This window comes from Pinus tabuliformis, chromosome Q, assembly GCF_031772625.1.
Source record: "Pinus tabuliformis cultivar Carrire ecotype Pingquan chromosome Q, CPIR1, whole genome shotgun sequence".
Lineage (NCBI taxonomy): Eukaryota > Viridiplantae > Streptophyta > Pinopsida > Pinales > Pinaceae > Pinus > Pinus tabuliformis.
The window spans coordinates 47,384,965-47,411,177 of NC_142296.1; the positions used below are offsets into that span (position 1 = coordinate 47,384,965).

Here is a 26,213-nt window from a genome sequence, read left to right on the forward strand (position 1 = left end):
AATTTATAATATAATATAATATTAAATGATAAAACAGAGTTTATTAATTTCACTATATTAATTTTATTTATTAAAAAACAACTATTTTTTTTTTGTTAATTATATCAAGATTTCACAGTTTGACTAACAACTTCGTACCCCACTTGAAAGTATCCACCCAGATGATGTTTCTATACCTTTCAATAACTTGGATCTGCTATTTTTTACGTCATAGTCGGTGACATTCGTTGTAATTTTGTAGCATGCAATTTCTCAGGTAAGGAACAATTTTGAAAACCTAAAATTTCGTATCATTCATTTTCGAAGTTCATATGTAAAAGCTTCTCGTCTTAATTCGAATACCAGTCATGAAAATCGTTCTGCATCATGAAAGTTAGTATGTGAATGGAGTGCAGCTGAATGGGAAAGCATGGAAAGAAACAGCATGGCCGTAGTAATTCTCGTTTGAAGGCAGATGATGATCCATTGCCTTCCTCCGCTTATGACTCTGAACCACCACAACAGCAACACCCTTTAACTGCTGATGAGTTTCCTCTCGAGGAAGAAGAAGAGAAACACGAAAAATATAAATATGAAGAGCAGTCTTCGTGCGACTTACCATCCAAGTTTGTACTCTATCAGCGTTCTGTGCAGGTATCCATTTCCTTCCTCACTCTCATCCAATGACATGTTTTCCTTCCTCTGTTCTAGAACTTTTTCCTTCCTCTGTTCTAAATTTTATCCGTTTCTTTTAGATTAATGTTAATTATCATCCTATTTTTTTTTGAGGATGTAGTGTGATATCGCAACTATGTTTTGGGCAGTCTTAGAATGTTGCCACAATGATCGAAGTAAGATTTGAGCAGTTCAGCTTCACGAAAGCCTGAAATAATGCCAAACACAATGTTGCAGTGCAGCTTCACTTCAGCAAGAGAGAAAATGCTTTCTGTGTAGAACTGAACTTGCCGATACTCCATTTGTTTGCTTAACCCATAAAAGTAATTCAATTTTTATACTGAGTACAATCTTAATTCAAGTAGAAATGCCCTATCAAGGCTTTCCCCACTTGAGCTGTGCCAGTTCAAAGGTACATAGTCATGCATATGGTGCTTAAGGGTTTCTAGTTTATTGCGCTGAGAGAAGCAAGGTGCTCTGCGCCTTGGGTGAGGGTGGGGGAGTTGAAAATAATTAATATTATTTTGTATTAATGGAGAAATGGTTACATAAGTTGTAACGTATCTCCTTAGTTTAGGATTTGTTCCTAGAGTTTAGGAGTTTGTTTGCAACTACCTGATTTCTAGTGATGTACTTAATAATGTAATCATTCATTTGATGAATAGTAGAGTGTACGGAGAGAGATCTCTTTGTATGAGTGCAGTCTCCAGGTGCAATACTCACCTGTGAGCTGTAACTCCTCCTTTTTAATTCAAATCTGATTTTTATCTGGGGGAATCCATCAGCACTTTCTGTTTGCGTGTGCAATGGTGCATTGGATATGGGCATTAGCACGAATCTGCTCACTTCAAGGTTGCAGGACCTGAGGATGCATATCTCAAGTTAATACAAATGGCTGTAGTATCAAATATTAGAGTGTGGATTGAAAAAAGGCGTGCTTGAGGTGCATATCAGACCCGAATTTAGATGGATATAGTTTATTTAACTCTTATTTACGCTTAGTTTACAAGGTAGAGTTGAGAAGATTATGTTTTCTACTATTAGTGGTTGAGAAAGTGTTAATCCCTAGTAGCCCTTGTGCAAGTAGAGGGTTAAGTATAAGATTTAAACCTCTACAGTATAGCAATGCACATAGATTCTTTATAAATAGAAATGTAAACAATGGCAATCACACACAATACTCAGAGATTTACTTTGTAAATCCTTAGTTGGGAAGACCAACAAAATGTTTAGAGCTGCCCCTCTAACTCTCATTATATTAACTTCACCATTTACAATACAATATATAGGATCACACAACATTCAAAACCCTAATATGTTGGTCAAGGTTAAATCATAAACGGGAATTAAAAAAGGTGGGTTGAAAAATAATGCCAAAAACTGTAAAAAACGGATTCAAAAAATTGCCCCCCCTTTTTTTTGTGAAAATTTCCTTAAATTGCAACAACTGGAATTAATTCTTCTAACTGATAAATTATGCGGTTTATTTTGCTACGACAAAATATTGAATTAATCACACTTCAATCCTTCACAAATAAAAACACTACGAAAATAAACTGGAAACTAACAAAATGCTAGCACACACACAATAAAATTTTCACTAGTTATTTTTGGACAAATGTCCCCAGAATAACCCAATGTGGGAAAATTGGTGCAACAATAGAGGGTTTTATTATTATGCAATAGTGAATTTTAGAGTACAATAAAATGGATGCCAAACTGGTAATCCTCTTTGAGAGATGGCAAAGTCACGAAGAGAATTTTACCCTCCTCCGCAAGCAATCCCGACTCAATTTGACAACTCGAACTCAACTATCCAAACCTGTTAATTTTTAGTTAACATGTTCTTTGCTTAGTACAATTACTTCAAATTCCAAATTAGCCCATTTGATAATCCATTGCATTTCAGACACATGAATCATTATCACATTGACAGTAACTTAAGAAAGAACATAAACGATCGAAGTAGAAGATAAGCCAAGACAAGAGAACACAAGGATATGGCTCAAGCCAGGGAAAAAACCCCATGATGGGGAAAACCCTTGATCAAATCTTCTTATTATTAATATCAAATATTTAGAAGAGAGAGAGAGTACAATAACTTAAAGTCAAAATGACTTGCCAATTTTGTAGATCCAATATCGTTGCCCCAAACCAGTAAATGGCTCAAACAAATATTGAAATTCTGGCATTCTGTAGATGGCATCTGAAGCGAAGTCTTGTTAGGGCTTTTTGTAAATCATTGTGTCCCACTTGACTAGTCCAAAGTTCTTTAATTTAACTGCAACCTTCTTGGACAAGCACGGTGATGCCCTTCACTAGCTAAGGAGGATGATTTGAACCTTGTTATACATCTCGGCCTCCTTTGTCCTTAAATATGCTTGCAGCCCTTCCTGAAATAACAGGACTGAAGTGCGGCTTCACCAAAAGAGAGATTCGGCCTTAGATAGTCCTCTAAACAACCTCCAAATTCGGCCTATCAATTTGATCTTGATAACAAACATGAAATGACAAGATAATCCACACAATGTGACCATAAGACTTCTCAAGACCAGCCACTGTCCTATCTCGGCCTTGCGATAGAAGGATAACCCACAAATCAACCCTTCGTCCTTCTTCTAGTGCTAGGCTAGCGCAAACATATTTTGGGGCCCTTGGATATATGAAATGAGGATGGAGGATGCCTTTATATATAATTTGACATGACAATTTGTCCTTATGAAGGTGAAGTTGACCTTGACATTTGGAGGCAAATTTAAAATTTAAAATTTTCAATTTTTTTCCGCCTTGATAAGGTTATAACTTATGACTTCTAGAATTTCTTTTGAACAAATAAATATTTTTTCCTTATCCAAATTTGGTGGTCTTTAGGTCGATTTTCATCCTCTCAAAAAGAGGGATTTAATGCAATAATTATCTTCTTCAAAGGAGCTGCCCAAAGTGGAATTTGGCCCTAGTTGCCAAATTTTAACTCTCCCTCTCAACTAGGGAGAATTCCACCTGCCAATCCATTCATCATCATCGATCAACCTGCCATCCTGATGCAATGAATCATCTCTGAGTCTCATTTGATCTCTGCTCTGCTCTTTTGAACACTGATATGAATAATAAAGAAGAATCGATCAAGAGTGAGTAATAAGACCTTGCTACTCTCCATTGACAAAAGTCAATCCACATAATCGAAGGGTGAACTCCAATCGGACTTGATCCCAAGTGATCAAGTTGAAGAAACATCATTCATCCTAGGCATAGGGAGTACGACAGTACACGATGCGTCCATCGGTAGTGCTATGGTCCCTAATCACTTTTCCCAACTCATTGGCCAGATGAGAAGTACTTCCCATGTGTCCTAGACTACATGGGTAGGATGATGCAAGAACATCAGCAGGGAAAGAATATATCACATCCTACTCACAACCATTCGTAGGGAAAGGAGAAACCACATCCTACAAACACATCTCATAACCATATGTAGGGAAAGGATGAACCACCTCCCATAGTCACATATCACAATCATCCTAGGGAAAGGATAAACCACATTCTACACGCATGCAAAACACCAAGAGTAGGGAAAGGATGAACCACGTCCTACACGCATGCAAACCAACAATAGTAGGAAGGATCCTATACATGGGGAAACGATGAACCACATCCCACTGACATGTCAACCATCAATCATAAGGAATGAGCATCCTACATTGTGGGGAAAGGATGAACCACGTCCCACCAACATGTCAACCATCAATCGCAGGGAATAACCATCCTACATGAGAGGAAATGATGAACCATGCCCCACCGACATGTCAACAGATGCCTGTATGCATTTCTCACTAGGGTACCTGCTAGAGAAGGTGAACCACTCATCCTATGCATATGTCTTCAGTAGTAGGGGAAGGTGAACCACTCGTCCTACACACATGTGTCAACAATCGTAGGGGAAGGTGAACCACTCACCTTACACACATGTCAACCACCATGGGGTATCACAGAGGAAGGTGAACCACTCACCTTGTACACAGCGCACCACTAGGGGAAGGTGAACCACTCACCCTATGGTCGCTCATAGCTCAATAAGTACCCCAAGCCCCGAGGATCTCCCAGAGCTCAATCTTTAGCTAAGAATCCCTTCATATAGGGAATAGTGCCAAACTGCTTTATGAAAATCAAGACTAGATCAATGGGAGCCTCATAGCTCCATTCAACAGCATGCATATATATATCGCAAACATATTGATTTACAACAGAGATCTTGACAGCACTTAGCAATCCTCTGCTTCTTGCACATCTTGATGAAGAAGATATTTGACTGATCTTCCTCCTTCTTACTCAGGGAGACCACAACCTAAACTGGTCTTTTCAGGGTGCACAATGTCCATCAGACAACCTGCTCATCATGAGATCTGTCCACTCAAACATGTCTTAAGACAGGAATGTCCTTTGTTGTACCATATGAAGTGGTATGTGAAATACTGGATTCTCGGAATCTTCTTCTGCAATATACAATGACGGTGTGCACAAATGGCTCTCTGAAGAGCTTCTTTAATAGAGTGGCTTCATAGTAAGTCATGCATTCAGCTTCAATGGTGCTCTCAGAGCAACAGATTCAAGTAATATAACATCACTCTGCTAACCAAGACAATATCGGAATATTCATGGAGTCTCATATTCTGGCAGTGTATTTCTGAGCAACTATCAATAAATGAGGCTCATTCATAGATTGACTCAGAGTCTTCATAGCAAGGCATATGGCTGATAGGGTGTTTATCAAGAACACCAGGGATCCCACAAGATATACATGTGCAGACCCGCCGCTTCTCCTTATCATCAGACCTTTAAGTGTAGAAAAATAAGGCTAGGTCTTTCTATCTTGACTTTAAAAGTCAACTCCCTCTTATATTAATAAATGAGAGGGTCATTAATTAGGCATCATCAGTAATGGCGTCTTTATAATTCAATCAACATAGCTAGTTCATAATTTCCTCTAGACTTAATCATTGAGCCACCTGTAACCTGTCCTTTTTCTACTATAGATCCTTAGGCCCATATGCCAAGGTTGTCAATGCAGCTAAAGGCATCATCAGAGTCATCATAATTAGTGGACATGACTTGTCTTTATTAGGCTAAGAAGAGTCATCAAGTTATTCTGCTAGAGACTCTATAGCTCCCTCTGAAGTCTTACTTCAGTTCAACCTTCATCAATCGGCCCTCATCTTGCTGCAACTCTATCAACAAACATGCCCTGACAGTCTTTCTCACATGCTCTGACCATTCAATAATGAATTCAACTTGGCAGAATCCTACCTTGATATTACAAATATTTCTAACTAAATGAAGATATTAAGAGACTTGCTTTGGATTTTGCCATGGAGAGGACTGCTCTGTTCCTTTTGAACTGACAACTACAAATCTAACTGAGCCACAGGTGACTTAATATTGATTCATAGTCCTTATTGACACTGTTCCAAATCTCTTCTGTCATACTCTAGATAAACTAGAGAAAATCCAAGCAATGCAAATCAAATATTTCTCAACCACAATATAACCAAGTTCTGTAGATTGTTGCCATGCTATCTCATTGTTTTTTTCTTAAGGGTGGTTCATGGACACTGAGTGGCCGCTACATCCACGGGAAAATCCAGGTAGATCAACCCGAAGGGATCTACCCATCGGCCAAACTAGCAAGGCCTAACCGCAAGGGCGTTGAGGAGATTTGACCCCGTGACCTCCCGATAAGCGAGGTACTTAGCAATAGGAACTCGACCAACTGAGCTACCCCTTGGGGCTCATGTTATCTCATTGTTGCTATCAAGGTCAAGGACATTATTCCAAACAAGGTGATTTCCTTTCTGAAGGTTATTCTGCCACATGATATTGTCAAAGCCCTATTGTCATACTGGTCACTATTCCTTAGTCAACACAGTCAAAAGGTTAACGTGACACTGCCTTGCTATGCCCCAAAGTCACTGTATTTAAGTCAAGAATACAGTCACTGCTCACTGATATATCTGCCTTATTTCCATATTACTGTCATCATGCCATCGCTATTTGCAAGATTGCTGCTAACCTTTATCTCAGATTCTTGCTCAGTCTTATATGACTTCATTCTCTTCCAATCATATATGGCTCATCATGAGAAGTTCAGGCTTTCAAAGAGTCATTTCAAATGGGCACTGTAAGTATACACTGATAACCAAATGTTCTTAATTCTTACACTCTGCTGCACTTGGTCAATCTCATTTTTGCTGCTTAAAACAATGCTTGATCACTATTTTAGCCAGCACTACCTCTGTCCTCTGCAACCCTTTTTGTTTGGCAACTGAATCTTCATGGAAAAATGTGACACTGATACAATCTCAAGGATTGATGTGGCTGTATTAACCACTGGAGTGTCAGTTCAAGAATTTTGTCCTTAAGATGACACTTCATAGAAAAAGGATTCTCCAATGCCTATTGTTTCAATTTTGGATAGATTGTCAATCTTCGACCTTCATCAATTCTGCTACAATCTTTAAAGTGTTGCTAAGTATAGTGACAAATCATTGTTGGAATACCACAGATTTGCCCATGGAATGGTCTTCAAATAGTCGATTTGAGTACTGCTATATATATCTGTTTAGGCCTCAGCACTGGTCGCTGATGCTTCAGGTCTATATTAAAACATATCTCAAATGCTACTTCAGTTTTGTCCTGATACAGGACTGAATTGCCTCCACAAACTGTCTTAGGTCTGTAATACAGTTTAGTGTCAAGAAAATTTAATATCAAATTACTTTGCAAGGAGATACATTTTGTGAGCATTACACAGTGAAGTTATTAAAGTTGGGGCTGAATCATGCTGGAACAATATCCTTACACACAACTTCAGATGTTCAATAATTCTAATGCGCTTTGGAAGGAGTAAAACAACTTCAATCAACGAAATACTTCAAACTTGTAACAAGAAAATTTTCGAACTGTCCAATGGAGTCTTGGATGTGTACGAAATGCTTCTTTGAAGGATTTTGATGTCAGAATCCCAAGCTGCAGGTATTGAAGAAATCATAAGTAGGTCCGAACCTTAGGTAGAAGGTAGTTCGATCCTTTAATCACCATAGAGCTACATGGTTTAAATGGAGTCATGTTGCCTGTAACTTAAAACATACCTTAGATAAGGTCGAACTTGCTCAATTTATGTGCAAAAATATGCCCTAACAAAAGGGCCGAGCCATAGCACAAAACACAATAACTCTAGATATGTGAGTGTGCCCAGTAATGCCAATTGTAGCCCAGAAATACTCCTTCCTGCTCAGAATTTTAGCTTCTGATAAAGAATTGTTAAAGATCATTTGAGGACCGCAGAGGAGTATACGTGACCAGCCGGATATAATTTGGAGTATCCAAAAAAAGATATTTCTGTCCCCTGCAAGGGACAATAAATTCCCAACGAGAACCCATAAGGAAAAAAATTTAAAAAAATCTTGTTCCCAAATCTTCAACTTCAGTCTCCTTGCCCAGAAACACGAGACTTCAGAAATTTGTTCATTCCAGCGATACACAAGACGAGGAATCTGAGTTGCAGAACAGGAGAAACAAATCTCTTCTTAGACTTTTGCTGCAGGAATATTTAGCATTCAAGTTGCTTTTAACCAGGACTAGAATCATAGTTCATACTTCAGAAATTTCCCATATGGCATTGCAGAAATCATGACAACTTGTCAACGAACTTCCCTTGGTGATTGCTTTCTCTTTTTGCTCCAGCTTGGGCTTGCCCTTACTTGTGCTCTGATACCATGTTAATTTTTAGTTAACATGTTCTTTGCTTAGTATAGTTTCTTCAAATTCCAAATTAGCCCATTTGATAATCCATTTCATTTCAGACACACGAATCATTATCACATTGACAGTAACTTAAGAAAGAACATAAATGATCGAAGCAGAGGACAAGCCAAGATAAGAGAACACAAGGATATGGCTCAAGCCATGGAAAAAAACCCCATGATGGGGAAAACCCTTGATCAAATCTTCTTATTATTAATATCAAATATTCAACAGAGAGAGAGAGTACAATAACTTAAAGTCAAAATGACTTGCCAATTTTGTAGATCCAATATTGCTGCCCCAAACCAGTAAATGGCTCAAACAAATACTGAAATTCTGGCATTCTGTAGATGGCATCTGAAGCAAAGTCTGGTTAGGGCTTTTTGTAAAACACTGTGTCCCACTTGACTGGTCCAAAGTTCTTTAATTTACTTGCGGCCTTCTTGGACAAGCACAGTGATGCCCTTCTCTGGCTAAGGAGGATGATCTGAACCTTGTTATACATCTCGGCGTCCTTGTTTTTCCTTGAATATGCCTGCGGCTCTTCCTGAAATAACAGGACTGAAGTGTGACTTCACCAAAAGGGAGATTCGGCCTTAGACAGTCCTCTAGACAACCTCCAAATTCAGCCTATCAATCTGATCTTGATAACAGACATGAAATGACAAGATAATCCATACAACGTGACCAGAAGACTTCTCAAGACTAGCGGCTGTCCTATCTCGGCCCTGAGATAGAAGAATAACCCAAATAAATCAGACCTTCGTCCTTCTTCTAGTGCTAGGCTAGCGCAGACATATTTTGGGACCCTTGGATATATGAAACGAGGATGGAGGATGCCCTTATGTATAATTTGACATAACGATTTGTCCTTATGAAGGTGAAGCTGACCTTGATATTTGGAGGCAAATTCAAAATTTCAAATTTTCATTTTTTCCCGTCTTGATAAGGCTATCACTGATAGAATTTCTTTTGAACAAATAAATAATTTTTCCTTATCCAAATTTGGTGATCTTTAGGTCGATTTTCATCCTCTTGAAAAGAGGAATTTAATGCAATAATTATCTTATTCAAAGGAGTTGCCCAAAGTGGAATTTGGCCCTAGTTGCCGAATTTTAACAAAACCCCTATGCAGGCTTCTGTGTTGCCTCCGTGCAGCCTATAACTCACACTGCCTGGATCTTCTGCTGCTCAAGTCGTTATGCCTGCCGCTGACTCAAAAAGTGTCTCTCATGCCCTCTGGAAATTCTTCCCGGCCTCTGAAATTTGAAACGACCTCCTCTCCATCCAAATCGAACTGCTTTGCTGAAGATATTGCGTAGTCCTTGCGTAGCTTCCTGGAGGAAATAACTCAACCTCCTCTCACTGACTCACCAGAATTGGAAATCTTCCTCTTGCCTTACTGTCTCTGCCCCTCACTGTCTCTACGTTCCTTCTTTGGCTCGAACTTCTCTCTGTTGAATCACTGCAACTGGGAAACTCGATCTCTGCTAAGGAACTTGACCTCCAGTGTGTTCTTCTCCAACTCCATTGACCTCCTCTTATTATCTCTCATTGGCTCACCAATGGCCATGATTAAATCCTTATCAACTGCTAAGATCATCTCAGAGTCAATCCATGTGAGTTTCTAGGGAATTTTCACATTTCTCAATTAATTCCCATTAATTAATCAAATTCCCAAAGTTAGACTTAGGGATTTTTAATTCGATCATTTAATTTAATTGATTTGTCTCTAGGTGGAATTTCCAAAAATGATTTATGGGTTATGGAGATCTCATGTGTTTTAGCATCTCTACAAAGTTTGAGACTAGAACACCATCCGATGCTACAAAAACTAACACTCTCTCTTAGCGAGCAAGGTGTTCACGCAGTCTCCATAACATCCTCCATACACGCTGCTGATCTCTGACAACTATGACTAATTGTCACTGTCCACCACCTACTGTGCAACTCTGATAATACTACATCTGTGATGCCGCTATCACTACTCTGTACAACTGTACTGCTGCCAACTCTGCTACTGCATTGCAACTGATCTCATGCTGCTGCTGCTATTGCAACTAAAATCTTGAATATTGAATCAACTATATCTACGGACTGCATAGTATTAAAAACCAGAACCGGTGATCAGACTGGTCCACCTAATAAATCAGGTTTCAAATCGGAACCAGTGAAACTGAGACTAGTTAGATCTCAATGAACCAGTTAAAAAAAACACATGAAATAATTAATTTTTAATGAAAAAAACTATTTTTAAGATTTTAGCCATGATTCCAAACCAATAGACACAAAACTCATATATATACCATGTAAAGGTGAATATATCAAAATGGCACCAAGTGCAATACATATCAACAACAAAATATATAATCAGTGAGGCTCTAAATCAATGTTGCACGAAGTGGAAGCGAAGCGGAAGCGTTTTTTGGAAGTGGGGATGCCGAAGCGTTATTTTCCAAAAATCTAGGAAGCGAAGCGTCTGCTATATATATATTTATATTTTTTTGCATTTATACTCAAAACAAACATCCCAAATACCAAATTAATTGTAGAAGACATGAAAACATGCATATTTTTGCATAAATCAAGATAGATATAACATCCATTGTACTTTAATAATCTAGAATCTAGATTCTTCTCCTCTTGTCTAGCCTTTGCCTCTACCTCGATTGTCTAGGGATATTAGTCAACATTGCCTAATTTTGATCAAACTACCTAATTCAAGACTTAAAATATGGTAGAAAAAGCTTAACATGTTTGATCGATGATTTTGACTTGATTGAAAGGTAATTTTTTTCTAAGGGCGTGCCGCGTGACGAAGGAGTTCAACAATTAACACCACCAACACTAGGGTACATATAGGGCTTGGTGCTCTTGATTAAATGCTAATCGCATACCTTCATACTTGATATAATCTAATGAAATGCCACAATCCCATTGATCCTGAATTCCTGAAAACTGTTAAGTCTGTTGAATTTTGAATAGGATATGAAATTCTATTTTCTCCATATGAAGTCCAATGAGGCTGGAACCACTCTCAAACATCCTGAGTCATTTCATGGTAATGTTAAAAATTTAAGTAAAAGGATGAAAATGAAAAATAAAGGAGAATGTCACTTTTACTTTAAGAATTTAACATTACCATGAGGGAGCATCTGCTATATTTATATTTTTTTTTGCCTTCATTCGTCACCCTAGCCCAAGGTGGACCCACCCCCAACAAGAAAACTCACCTAAAATTAATTTTTTTTTTTGAAAGAAAACGATTTTCTAAACGCTTTTCCGGAAGCTTTTCTGGAAGCGTACAGAAACGTACGCTTCCTCCTTCGAAGCGCCGTACGAAGCGCGCTTCGGAAGCGGCGCTTCCGTACAGCGCTTCCAAATTTCCAGGAAGCAGCTAAAAAAGCCGAAGCGGCGCTTCCGAATTCGGAAGCGCCGCTTCCGGCCAAGCTTCCTAGGCGCTTCCGTACGGGACGCGCTTCGGGGCTTGGAACCGCCGGGGGGGGGGGGCGCTTCGTGCAACACTGCTCTAAATGGCCTCTAGAGGTCAAAAACAAAGCCTACAAGCTATGGGGGCCATTGGTCGACTACAAGTCTACATATATGATATTAATGATCAACATTATCACTTGAAAGTTGAAACTTTTCATCATGATCAAACTCAGTTGGTTGAATCTCAACTCGCAAACTTGGCAACTGCTTAAGTCACAAACTTCTCTGCTAGTTCAGTGACTTGAGTCTCAAAATTCTGAAGGTATTTTGCCCTAATATGCCTTATTACTTCATTTGGTGCTCCACATGGCTTTACATGGCCTCCTATCCCAGCCAAGTGTTGCTTGAACCTGTTAATGCCCCCTCCTTCAATAGATTTTTGGCAATATTTGCAAAATATTTTTCCATCAATCATATCACAATGAGGCTATGCAGTATCCTTGGCTTTTAGAGGCATGGTGACTACTACTTAGCTCAAACTCTCTGTTTTTCTAGTACTCCAACAAAAACTCAACACCCTCCAAGCTCACAAAAACTCTAAATGAGATGTGTGAGGCAAATGAGAGGGGAGACCTCCTTTTATTGGCTTGGAAGGGTTGTTTTTGGAGGGAAACAACCCTTATTTTCCCTCCAAACCACCTCACAAGCCTCCAAGAATGCCTTTGGTGGGTCTGTGGCCGACCTGACAATGAACAAACCGGTTTATGCTTGGTTTGTCTAAAAAAAGGGTGAATGAGGGCCATTGACCAAGTTTTTTGACTTGTTTAGTTGGTTTGGCCAATGAACTGACTGGTTTTTAATATTATTATGGACTGCAACTGTCTCCTGAGTCATTGACTACTACCAATCTCTGCACTGTCCACTGAAACTCTCTGCACTACAACTGCACTGTGCTCCTCAACATCTGTCTGCAACTAGTACTGCAACTGTCCCTTAAGAAATGATTGCGCCATTTGACACTGATCCATCTGCCACTAAATACTGTGGTCCTCTGTAGCAAAGGTATTGATCCAAGAGGAAGCACTCACTGATGCTACCCTCAAGGGATCCTGCCCAGTTCTGCGCAACTCTAGAGTCTAGAGCTCAATGTTTCACCACCTCTCTCCTGGAGGTATAGCTGCAATCACTGTGCGCTATTACTATGCAACTCTGATCATAAACTACTGAAGCCTTTGCGTTGCCGCTTTTGTGTTGCCACTGCACTGCAACGTGTACTGATCACATTAGATCTTGAAGTACTAAGCTTCCATAAGGCTGCTCCCTCTGAGTCTCAATCTCCCTATGGGAAATCTCTCTTCTCCCTCTTGGCAACTCACACTGTCCTCTTGCACTCGAAACTAGACTGCATAGTTTTGCGCTGGGAATCTTTTGGCTAGAAGTGCACCTGCATCCTGCAACTGACAATTGGCACTGCCCGTGTCACTGCAACTAGTTCTGCAATTGTCTCTCAAATACTGACCGCAACTAGCTATGCAATTGTTATCTGAATAATTGACTGCACCTGCTGACACTAAGTCGACTACTATGATATTGTGGGCTCTCATAGCAAAGGTGATGGTCTTGCTGCAACAACTGGAACTGATCTAACCGATCTCCTTGTTGCTTCTGTACTGGATCCTGCCCATCTAGCACTTTGGAATCTCATACTCCTCTTGGATCTGGTGCCCCACTATCTCCTTTCAAGCCTGGTCCTTGGCTGGGACCCTTCTTCGCTTTGCAACTCGGACTGGATAACTCATACTTCCTTCGACATCTGTCTCCGACAATTAGAAGTCAATCTGTTGCCTAGATCTGCATTTTGGCTAACTTGTACGACCTCCTTTAGCAATCTCATACGACCATCTCGATAAAGCTACAAAATCTCTAAATCTAAAAAACTAGGTATAAACATGAATCTCCTCCTTTCCTGCTCGGCTACTTGCTCTGCGATTTGCACTCCCTTCTGGAATGCGCAATTCTGCTAGCTGGTTCTACCTCTGCAACTGGAAATCACGAATTTCCTAGAAGAGGAAACCCTCTGAGAAAACCCTCTGTGTGTGCTCTTTCTCTTCCACCTGATGCTGAATCTGCAACTGCAACCTGCTGCAAAAACAACTGTGCCCAGACCAAGAATTTGCTCTACGAAAAATACTGATCTGCTCACCTCTGCCCACTGGAATCACTTTCAGACAAATCGACCCTTCTTGCACTTTGTAACTGGAAATTCAACCCCTTGTCCAGCAATTCGCACTACCTGGCTAGGCACTCACAGACCTGGGAATCTATCTACAAGACTCCCTTTGAATCTGAATGGTTTCCTCCTTCCGCCTTTGAGCTTCCTGTTTGATCAAATTTGCTCTGATACTATGTGAAAATTTTCTTAAATTGCAACAACTGGAATTAATTCTTCTAATTGATAAATTATGCAGTTTATTTTGTTACAACAAAATATCGAATTAATCACACTGCAATTATTCACAAATAAAAAAGCTGTGGAAATAAACTGAAACAGAGAAAATGCTAGCACACACAATAAAATTTTGACACAATTATTTTTGGACATATGTATCACGAATAACCCAATGTGGGAAAATTGGTGCAACAACTGATGGTTTTATTATTATGCAACAATGAAATTCCGAGTACAATAAAATGGATGCCAAACTGAGAATCCTCTTTGAGAGAAATACTAGCAAAGTCACCGAGGGAATTTTACCCTCCTCCACAAGCAATCCCGGCTCAATCTGACAACTCAAACTCAACTATCCAAACCCCTTGAGCAGGCCTCTGCGCAACCTGTAACTCACACTACCTAGATCTTCTGTTGCTCAAGTCGTTCTTCCTACTGCTGACTTAGGAAGTGTCTCTCCTGTCCTCTCAAAATTCTTCCCGGCCTTTGGAATCTGAAATGACCTCCTCTCCAGCCAAATCGAACTACTCTGCTGAAGCTACTCCACAGTCCTTGCATAGCTTCCTGGAGAAATGACTCGACCTCCTCTCACTGACTCACCAAAACTGGAAATCTTCCTCTGGCCTCACTGTCTCTGCCCCTCACTCTCTCTATGCACCCTCTCTAGCTCGAAATTCTCTCTGCTGAATCGCTACAGCTGGGAAACTCGATCTTTGCCAAGGAACTCAACCTCAAATGTGTTCTTCTCCAACCCCATTGACCTCCTCTTATAATCTCTCGTTGGCTCACCAATGACCATGATTAAATCCTCCTCAATGACTAAGATAATTTCTGAGTCGATCCATGTGAGTTTCTAGAGAATTCTCACCTATCACAATTAATTCCCACTAATTAATCAAATTCCCTAAGTTAGACTTGGCATTTTTTAATTATCAATCAATTAATTTAATTGAGTTGTCTCTAGGTGGAACTTCTAGAAACGATTTCTGGGTTATGGAGATTTCATGTGTTTTAGCCTCTCCACAAAGTTTGAGACCAGAACACCATCTGATGCTACAAAAACTAACATTTTTGAGGGTGGTAGGGAAGGTGAGGGGGAGGAGGCTGCAAAGTCCCCAATCCCTTTGAGTAGGAGCTACCTATTAGCCCCTCTATAACCCCCTTGGATAGGGGGTACCATTGCCTCCCCATGACTTCCTCGCTGCTCCCACCACATATGTATCACACCCAAACATTGTCCCACTTGTTGTTTTCTTTGCATATAGGGGCCCCATTAATTATATAATCAACAATCTAGGGAAGTAATGCCCATTGTTTCTCTACACTAAGAAAAAAACTTCTCAGTGCTAACAAACTTTGTCAAAGAATCTACATCATTTTTCAAAGTGTCCACCTTCTTGTCTTCAACCATGTTTCTCACAAAATGATACTGAACGACAATAAGCTTTGTCTTAAGATAAGATAAGATAAGATAATTTTATTAATGTCCAATGAATAACCACAACAGTAGGTCAATGGGACTGAAGAATACAACTAGTATGAATACAATGTGGGAGTGCAAGTGCAATTCCTAGAGAACATCGAAAATAATCTAAAGAAGGAAAGAAACCTATAGTTGTATATCCTCAAGATAAAACACATGTATATGTAATTGTGACAAATATATGGTGATCTTAAATACAAACAGTAAGTATGTCCAAGGATGGAAAAGTGGACAACTGAAGAACTTGTCAAGAAAGAGAGAGATCGAACGATGAAGTTAATGATATCAAGGTCTCTAGGGTTTGATGGCTGAAGGTGAGGGAGGTGAAATGGGTATTGACGTATTGTCAGAACCCAACTTATCTTTGAATGATAATTTGGGTTGTTTGCTATAAAGATTGCACTCTGAATGTCACAATCTAACCTTATAGCTTGTTGTACAAGCCCAATACTTGAACATAATCTTTGTAACCATACAACTCCCTTACTTGCATGAGTGAATGCCATATATCCAGCTTCCATAGTTGAGAGTGCAACTACAAATTGTCTTTTGCTCATCCAACTAATTGCTCTTTCAAATAGGTTAAAGACATAATTGCTTGTAGATCTTCTACAATCCAGATCTCCAATCTAGTCTACATCAACAAAGCCTCTATCTACTCGAGGTCTTCCATAGTAGCAAATTCTATAATCTGTAGTGCCACACGAATACTTGAAAACCCTCTTTAAAATGGTCCAATGCTCCTTTGGTTGTGATATATACTTGCTCAAAACTACCATTGTTGTGCAATATTTGGTCTAGTATAGACTATTGCATACATCAAACTACCAACAACACTAGCATATGGAACATGGGACATGTCCTCTTCCTCTTCCTATGGCTTGGAACACTGATTTGTAGATAAATTTACACCTATAGGAATAGGGAATTTGATTGGTTTATGTTCTTGCATATTAAACCTCCACATTATTTTCTCAAATATTTCCTTTAATTCAACCAGAGTTTCTTGTTTGCCCAATCTCTTTTAATCAATGTTCCACCAAGACTCTAGGATGGGGGGCGCAGGCGTGGGGAGATGCATAGGGGGGATGTGTGGGAGTACCCTCAAATTTTAGGGAAATTAAGGGGGGACAGGGAGACGTCGAGGTATATAATTTTTTTTTTAATATATATATATATATATATATATATATATATATCATTCAAATTCATATTCAATAATGAAAGCATAAATATATTTACCCATACCTAATTTAATTAAATAATGAAATGCATTGATCCATATTCATCGTTCATATTGGTACATACATCATTCATACTAATCATTCATCCATAGACCACGAGATTCAATAATGAAATACATCGATCTGTATTCATCATTCATCGTTATAGAATCTACATTTATTTAAAAATTAAATTTATCATTCATCATTCTAGAATGTAAATTGATTTAAAATTTAAATTCATCTTTTGTCATTCTAGAATCTAATTAGTACTAAGCAAAATAGACTCCTAGTAGATACCAATGTTATTGGAACTTAATCAGTGATTGAACTGGAAAACCCTCTGAACCGAGAACAAGACGAAACTGGTAAAAAAACTAGACCAAAAAACTGATCGAACAAAAACACATAAAATATTCAAAATTTAAAGAAAAACATATATAGTCATGTGCATCCATATGAATCCAAACCTTTTATACACAAATAAGCAAAAACTCCCATTTATATAACATGTAAGGGTGCACATAACCAAAATAACAGTAAGTGCAATCTATCTCTGAATCGAAAATACATCAACAAACAGGTTCTAGATGGTCTCTAGCATCCAAAAAAATTTATGCTACAACAAATACGTACATATCATCAAAATCATTACCTATATTGGGATCTTCGTCATCAATATCACCCTCTAAGAATTAAAATAAGATAGAAAAAACATAGCATTGTCAAGTGAAGATTTTGTTTGAGTGATGGGTATGTTTTTAGTAGGGTCATGATAGAGGAGTTCGACAACCAATGCCACTAACATTAAGTTACATAGAGGGCTTGGTTCTCTTAATTAAATACTAGTTCCATCCCTTCGTACGTCACAAAATCCAATGCAAACGTTGCAATCCCTTGACCCTGAAATCCTGAAAAAACTTTTAAGTCTGTTGGATCTTGAGTGAGATCTAAAGTTCTATTTTCTCCATATGAAATCCAATGAGGTTAGAACCACTCTCAAACACCCTGAGTCATTTCATGATAATGTTAGAAATTTAAGTAAAAGGATGAAAATGAAAGATAAATGAGAATGTCCTTAAACATTACCATGAATTGCATAGCAATAATAGGGCCATAGGCTTGAATATTAGGTTTCCCCACACAAAAGTTCTTGAAACTCAAAAGGGGTTGTTACCATAAAATCTAGCAAGCCATAAGGAGGGAAAGCCTATAGGACAAGAAGCTAGACCAAGTGATAACAATGGGACGATGGCCCACTGTCACCATAGCCAATGTCCCTTGCTCTTTATGTACTTTCACTGATTGGAGGAGTCTTGGTAGGATGATAATCACCTTTTAATAGATATTCTAAGGTTTATGGTGCTAGGTGATGAGGTAGGACCTCTCAAGGGAAGTTCTATGTGATAATATGACACTTCTAAAGGTTCTTCACTCCCTCTAGGAGATCTAGAGAAGACTTGCGCAAGATCTAGGGTTTTGTGAGTTATCGTGGACAAAGGTACTCTCGAGATCAAGGCAAGGAGGAGAAATGGCTTTTTATGATTTACTCCACCCAGTGCTAAGCTCATATAACTCTCAAAGAAGTCCCCAAGTTAAGGAAATACTAGCTAGGCTTTCCCTTCTAGGGCACACCTAGGGCAAGAGATTTTATAGATGAAAACCTATGGGATGCTTGCCAAACTTTGAGGTCTTGTAGATAAGACCCTAGGCTTGGTGTATGTGCTCTCAGAATCCACCAAATTCTCCTCTAATGCCCTAGCCTAGCCGTCCTATTCAAGGGGACCAAAATTTAGAAGTGAATTATGGAGAAGATTTGAGGTTGATCACCAAAGGCTTGGACCAATGCCTTGTCCTTTAGGCATATGGAGTCCTAGATGCTTTAGAATAACCAAATTTGTCCTTAATGAGATCAAGAATTGATGCCCTAGGGGCCAACCCTCAACAATTATCCACTCAAGAATTATGGAGTTTTATGGAGAAAATGTGAAAAAGGCATGATTGCAATAAACTGGAAATTATTCTTCTAACTGATGCAGAGTATTTGTCTTTTGTTATTTAATTAACGACAAATAACGAATAGCTTACTACTGCAATATTCACCAAAAACAAACACGTTGCGGAAATAAAACAGGAACTGAGAAATAGATGCACACGCACAAATATTAACACAGTTATTTTGGACTACAAGTCCTTGGAAAAACCTCAAAGGGAAAATCGATGCAACAAATGAGGGTTTATTTTATTATTATGCAACAAATTTGAGAGTACAATAATTTGGATGCCAAACTGGCAATCCTCTGGCAAATATACTGGCCAAATAATCTGGAGATGCCATATCTCCTTTGCTAATAAACTTGGCCTTCTTTGACCCGCTCAAACCCCACATTGGCTACTCGCACTGCAACCTGAAACTCGCGCTGCTGGCTCTGGATAATTCACACTACTTGGAAATTGGCTCCAAGTGAGCTGTCCTGCCTCCCTCTGCCTCTGGAAGTGACTCGCTCTGCCTCCTGGAAGCTAATCCAGCCTTTGGCCGCCAACTCGCTCAAGGGTTTCTAGATATTCGCACTGCCTTTTGCGGCCCTCTCTGCAAATAATTCAACATCCTTTCTCCTGCCACTCTGACACTGGAGAAACACTGGAAAAATCTCCGAAATCTTGCTCCCAAATTTTATGTTGCTCCCTCTCTTCGATGCTCTCCCTTTGGCTCGAACTGCGCCCTCACTAAGCTGTGAATTGGGTAGCTCGATCTGCCTTGCTTGCTTGCTCTCTCTAATTCAATTGATCTATTTTCTCCAAGCCCCTTCGACCCGCTCGTCTAATATCTCATTGAGTCCTTCAACAACCATGATTTAATCTCCATCGATGGCTAGGATCAGTTAGGCTTCATCAATAAAAGTCTCTAGAGCAATCTCAAACATCCCTAATAAATTCACTTTAATTTACCACTTTTCCTAAGTTAGACTTAGGAAATATTTTAATTATGGCAATTTAATTTAATTAAGGTGTTTCACAAGCTTATCTCGTGAAACCTTTTCTGGGTTTTGGAGATCTTGTTTTCCTTGACTTCTTAGCATCATTTGAGATTAGAACACTTGTTCGATGCTACCCCAAACCATCAAAAACTAACACTCCCTCTTAGAGAGGAAGGTGTTCTGTCCATCATACTCCTCTATATCCTGTAGTTGGATTGACCATGCTGCTTGTGTCTGACATTTGTGATACAACTAGCTCTCACTATCCACCATGCCACTGCACAAACTTTGATTCATCTGCCTCCTCATGTAGCTAAATCAACCTCTAGTCTCACACTGCTGCTTTGCTGCTATCTATGCACTGTTGCTGTAACTACTGCAATAGTGAGTCTCGATCTCCCTTTGAAACAGAATTTGGAAATCTCTCTGTTCCCTTTTGGCAACTCGCATTGTCCTTCGGCACTGTAAATTAGACTGCGTAGTTTTGTGCTAGGTATCTTGTTGGCTGGAACAACACCTGCTACCTGCAACTAGCTCTGCTACTATCATCTGATTGCAAACTGCTGATACTAAACCTGCTACTATGATACTGTGGGCTTCTGTAGCAAAGGTGATGATCCTGTTGCAACGACTGGAACTGATCTAACTTATCTCCTTGTTGAAAAATGTAACTAGTGTCGGTATTCATAATTGTATTTGAGTCATGATGTAATGTATTTGTCAAAAGAAAGAAAAATAAATTTTATTAAAAAATAAATTGACTTATTAAAGCATGGGTTTCATGCTTGGGTCAATGGTTTTTAGGTCAAAGCCTTCATTGTAGGCTTCTAGGGCTTATGTCAAGAGTCCTAGTCATTGTCATCATGTAAAAGACCCTTCTTGGGCTTCATCTATCAAGAAAGAAATTTATTTTAATGTAAAATAGGTATTTTAGGTTTCCTCCACCAAGTTAGCCTCAAGAGAGGACAAGTCGATTGCATCAAGGGAATTTGACCTCACAGATTCACTATATAAAGGCAACAAATTGACCTCATTTGAAACACACACTCATGAAGTTCGATCTTCATGAAAGAGAAGCAGAAAAAGAGAGCGAAATTGCCGGAGAAGAAGAAGATTAGCTGGGAAGACCTAAATCAAGTTTTTGGGCATTCTATCTCTCACACGTGCGAAGTCACTGGGTTATTGCTAGGTCGAAATTCTGAAATTACTGCAAGTCCGAAGTTCTGAAGCTGGGGGCTGAAAATCTATAGCTGGGAGGCTGAAATTCTGGACTGAAGTTGCAACTGTGACGCTGGTACTTGTAGACTTTGGCAAGGATCATTTACAAGGAGGAAGGGCTAACTTGGTGGTTGGAAGAGGTCTTTGTCTAGATCTAAGAGGTATTGAAGTGTCTCATCTTGATTTGAATCTACTAGTGGAAGAGTTGACTGGGTAGCCCTATAGAGGGGTTTTAGCCTTGGCTTAGTGCCTATATCTGGTGTCCTTGATCTTCATTTTTAATTTGATGATTGCTTAATGAAAAGAGGATAAAAGATAAGCATAAACAAATTTAATACGAACTCAGGAATATCACATGTAATTTTCAATATAAGAAAATCTTTCTGCCTTTCTGATTTTCTAACATGGTATTAGAGCTAAGGTGAAGAAGGAAGAAAAAGGTAGCTTGAAGATTTATTGAAGAAAATGGGATCAAAGAAAGGTCATTAAGGAAAAGGACTATACAAAGAGAAGCCTACTATCTATAGGAACTATGTCAAATACATTGAAGGGAGAAAACAAGCTAGAAGGAGCCTCCAACTACAGGGCATGGAAAAGGAGGATAAATCTTATCCTCGCTAAGCACAAAGTTTTGGGTCTTGTTCAAGGAAAGGTCAAGAAGCCTATAGATGATGCAGAAAAGAAGAAGTTCAGAGAAATCGAAATCTTGGCCATGAATCTGATCTTAGATGGAGTAAAGGACAACCTAATTCCATACATATCCAACATAGACTTTGCTCAAGAAATGTTTGAAGCTCTTTCCAAGTTATTCACCATCAAGAACACTGGTCAGATAACCAGCCTCAAGAATGAACTAAGGACATTAAGGATGACAAGAGATGATACCGTGTCATCATATTTTGTAAGGATATTTAGAATAAGAGATGAACTCCAATCAATAAACAAAGTTGTACCAAAAAAATGACTCGTAATTGCCACTCTTTTAGGTCTACCAAAACCTTGAAGTGCTTTTGCATCAGGCATTAGCAGTTGGAAGGATACTCCAACCTTCGAACAAATGTGGAATGCATGCAGTCAAGAAGAAGCTCGAATATCATTAGTAAACAACAAGAAGGAGGATGAAGAAGTTCAAAGGACGAAAAAAGAAAGTTGATCTATCCAAAATTGAATGTTACAACTGTCACAAGATGGATCATTACAAAAATCAATATCTTAAGAATCCAAGGAATAAGAAAAGAGACAGGGAACAAGCAAATACTGCCGATGAAGCTCCACCTAAGAAGAACACGACTAAAGAATTGGAAGTCAAAGACTTATACTTCTAAGTCCTTGTCAGTTTTTGTAGCATCGAATGTGTTCTAGTCTTGAAACTTTGTGGAGAGGCTAGAATACATGAGTTCTCCATAACCCAAAATCATTTCTGGAAATTCCACCTAGAGATGGCTCAATTAGATTAATAACTGATTTTTAAATATTTCCTAAGTGTAAACTTATGGAATATGGTTAATTAATCAATATTATTTGAGATAATGTGAGAATCATCTAAAATCTCACACAAATTGACAAGGAATTAATCTGGGTCCTTGATTAAGTTTTAACCTTGGCCGTTGGTGCTCCAACAGAGGATTATAAGAAGTTGATGGGTGGATCGAACATATACCAGTGCAAATACTCAATTGCACACGGAGTTTTATTTTCTTAGTAGTAGAGATTCAATAGAGAAGATTGAGTTAGAGGGTGAGTAACAGGAGGCAAAGGAGGTCAACAACATTTTTGGAGGAAGTCTTCCAGTTCCGGAAGAGACAGTGAGAGGGAGTGCGAAATTCTTAGAGGGTCTGTGCAGGTACAACAACAGTGAGTTGGATCTAGCTGGAGGAGCTAGTGATTCAGCAGCTGGAGGCCAGAATTTTGGTCAATCGACGCAGTGAGTCAGTGTTAGAGCCAGACAGAGACAAAGCTAAAGGTTTCAGAGATTTGTGGAGGTAGCTGCAACAGGATCTGCGCAAAAGTTGACGCAGAAGGGATTGCATGTGGCTGGAGACGCAATTCTAGGTAGAGAAATCAACTGCAGGGTGAGGAAAAATCCTCACAATAAATTTGCCAGTATTTTCCTCAGATTGGATTGCCAACAGAGCATCCAAATTATTGTACTCAGATTTGTTGCTAAAAAATAATAATAAAACCCTCATCTGCTGCACCGATTTTCCCACATTGGGTTTTTCCATGGACAATTGTCCAAAAATAATTGTGTCAAATTTTGTGTGCTAGAATTTCTTAGTTTCCAACATTTTATTTTCTGCAACATTTTTTATAGTGAAAATTGCAGCTGTGATTTTATTCGTTGTTTGCCGTAGCAAATAAACTGCATAATTAATTTTTCAGTTAGAAGAATAATTTCTAGTCGCTGCAATAGACGAAATTTACACATGGTATCAGAGTGCGAGTGATGAGCCGGGAAGCTCAAAAGCAGAATAAGAAAATTTCCCTGTTTAGAGGGAGCAATAGGTCGAAATTTTCTGGTGCTGTGTAATGCCTAGCCAGGCAGGCCGAGTTGCTTAGGAAAAATTCGATTTTTCCAGTGCTGAGTGGCAGAAAAATTCGATTTTCCAGATTGAGTAATTGCAACAGGCAGAGGGAGTAGCAACAACTCAGATATTCGCTTAGTAGATTCCTTGGTTGGACACAAAGGGTTTTGTAGCAGATTGCTAGAGCAAAATTCGTCTCGGGTGGAAGAGAAATAACACTGAAGAATTCGCCAGTATGGCCATGGATCGATTTGGTATTTAAGAAGCTTCAAACTTGTCTTCCAGGTTGGAGGATGAATTTGCTTGCCTATCAGGCTTAGCTTCACAAGGTGTATGGAATATAGACAATGGAGCATCAACTCATATGACAGGGGTTAGAGAATATTTCTCTAGCTACAATGAGGAGCAAATGGATTTCCATATTACGATGGGAAACATAATGAAATGTACTCCAATAGGGAGAGGTACCATCGATTTTTAAAGGGAGTTAGGAGCATGTACCAGTGCTATAGATGTATTGCATGTGCCAGGATTGGGTATGAACCTGATTTCAGTATCCCAACTACAAGATAGGGGATATGATGTCCACTTCGTAGGGAATAAGGTGTTTGTCAAACACCCAAGCTGGAAGAGGGTAAAACAAATTGGAGTTCGGAGAAACAAGCTATACAAGTTACAACTCGATTCTCGAATGCACTAATAGGCAATGACAGTAGCAGTGGGAAGGAACTGAATGAGCCATGACATGAGAGAATGGGACATTTACGTCACAAAGCACCCAGTATGCTCAAAGAAACTGTAATAGGGTTCCAGAACTTGGCACAAAACATGATGATGTGTGCAGAGGGTGCGTGCTTGGGAAATATAAGGCAACATTCCCAAGAAGTGACAACAGAGCAGAAGATGTGTTAGGAATTATACACTCAGAATGACAGGGAAAATGATTGAGGTACTTCGCTCAGATAATGGTGGAGAGCATATTTATAAAGACTTCTCAGAAGAGAGTGGATAACTCCATACAATCCACAACAGAATAAAGTAGCAGAGCGAAAAAACATAACTATAGTCGGGGCTGCAAAAGCTATGTTATATGATCAGGATTTGTCCAGATTCCTATGGGCAGAAGCATGTAACACAACAATGTATATTTAGAACAAGACTCTTCATAGAGCATTAATGAAGAAAACGCCAGAAGGGGTCTTCATAGGAAAGAAGTTAGAAGTTAGTCACTTCAAGATCTTTGGTAACATTGCTTATTGCCATGTGCCATCTGAGAGGCGCATCGAATTGGATCAAATTGCTACTCTGAAAATCGATCTGCCAAGAAATTGAACTTCTGGTGCTCTCAGATGTGTTCTCCATCACCACATCGATCTCCTCTTATAATCCTATGTTGGAGCACCAACGACCAAGATTAAAACATAATTGATGGCTAGGATCATCTCTGGATCGATCCGTGTGAGTTTCTAGACTATTATCTCCTTATCTCAATTAACACTGATTAATTAACCATATTCCCTAAGTTTAGGCTTAGGAAATATTTAAAAAACGGTTAATAATCTAATTGAAACACTTCTAGGCGGAATTTCCAGAAATGATTTTTGGGTTTTGGGGATCTCACGTGTTCTAGCCTCTCCACCAAGTTTCATGGCTAGAACACATCTGATGCTACAAAAACTAACACAAGGCATACATGATCTACATTCCTAGCGATAGGAAGATTGTGGTGATACGAGACGTGAAGTTTTTGGAGGACCGAGCTTTCAGAAGATCTCGTGATATGCTTGCAGGTGATTAGAATTAGCTAGCAGAAGCTCCATTGGTCCGCTAGCAAGGACAGTCATAGGGATCTAGTACGATAACTAGCACCAACATTTCCTCGGGTACAGGAGATCCAGTGAGTTCACAGTAGATGAAGCAACATGTTGATTTTTGGGTAGCATCGGATGTGTTCTAGCTCCGAAATTTTGTGGAGGGGCTAGAATGCATGAGATCTCCAACACCCAAAAATCGTTTGGTGAAATTCCACCCGGATTGTATTTTATTAAAATAATTAATATTTTTGATGTGGTTCCTAAGTCTAAACATAGGGAAATTAAAATATTAATGGGTATTAATGAAAATATGGGTGAGAAGCTTCTAAGAGACGAGGATCAAGTCTAATTTAATCTTAGTCGTTGATTAGAGATTAGATCACGATCGTTGATTTCTCAACAAGAAAAATATGAAGGAAGGCTTAGGGTTAGTTGGAGAATACACACAGAGAGAGCAACACTTGAGCTAATTCGAAATTTTGGGGCATGGTTTGCTGAGAATTTCGAAGTGAGCTTCTAGTGCATAGAGGGGCAGTTCGGCAGAGGGACTTCCGTCCAAGGCCGAGAATACATAGCAGAGAGGCATATTAGCACCAAGGAGAGACAACGCAGCTCCAGAAAGGGTGACGCAGATGCTGGA

At 39.2% G+C, this 26,213-nt stretch overlaps 1 protein-coding gene across 2 annotated transcripts in view; it reads left to right on the forward strand.

Moving 5' to 3' along the window:
• Nucleotides 1-264: 264 nt before the first annotated feature.
• The window catches only part of LOC149218235 (S-adenosyl-L-methionine-dependent methyltransferases superfamily protein), a 176,345-nt gene continuing 150,396 nt past the window's right edge, over nt 265-26,213 (forward strand). Inside the window, exon 1 of one of the 2 annotated variants that reach the window (XM_089383856.1) lies at nt 265-633. In XM_089383856.1, coding sequence (XP_089239982.1) covers nt 400-633 — 234 coding nt within the window. In that variant the 5' untranslated portion in view covers nt 265-399. The remainder of the gene's footprint in view (nt 634-26,213) is intronic. The other variant, XM_089383855.1, reaches the window with a different exon arrangement.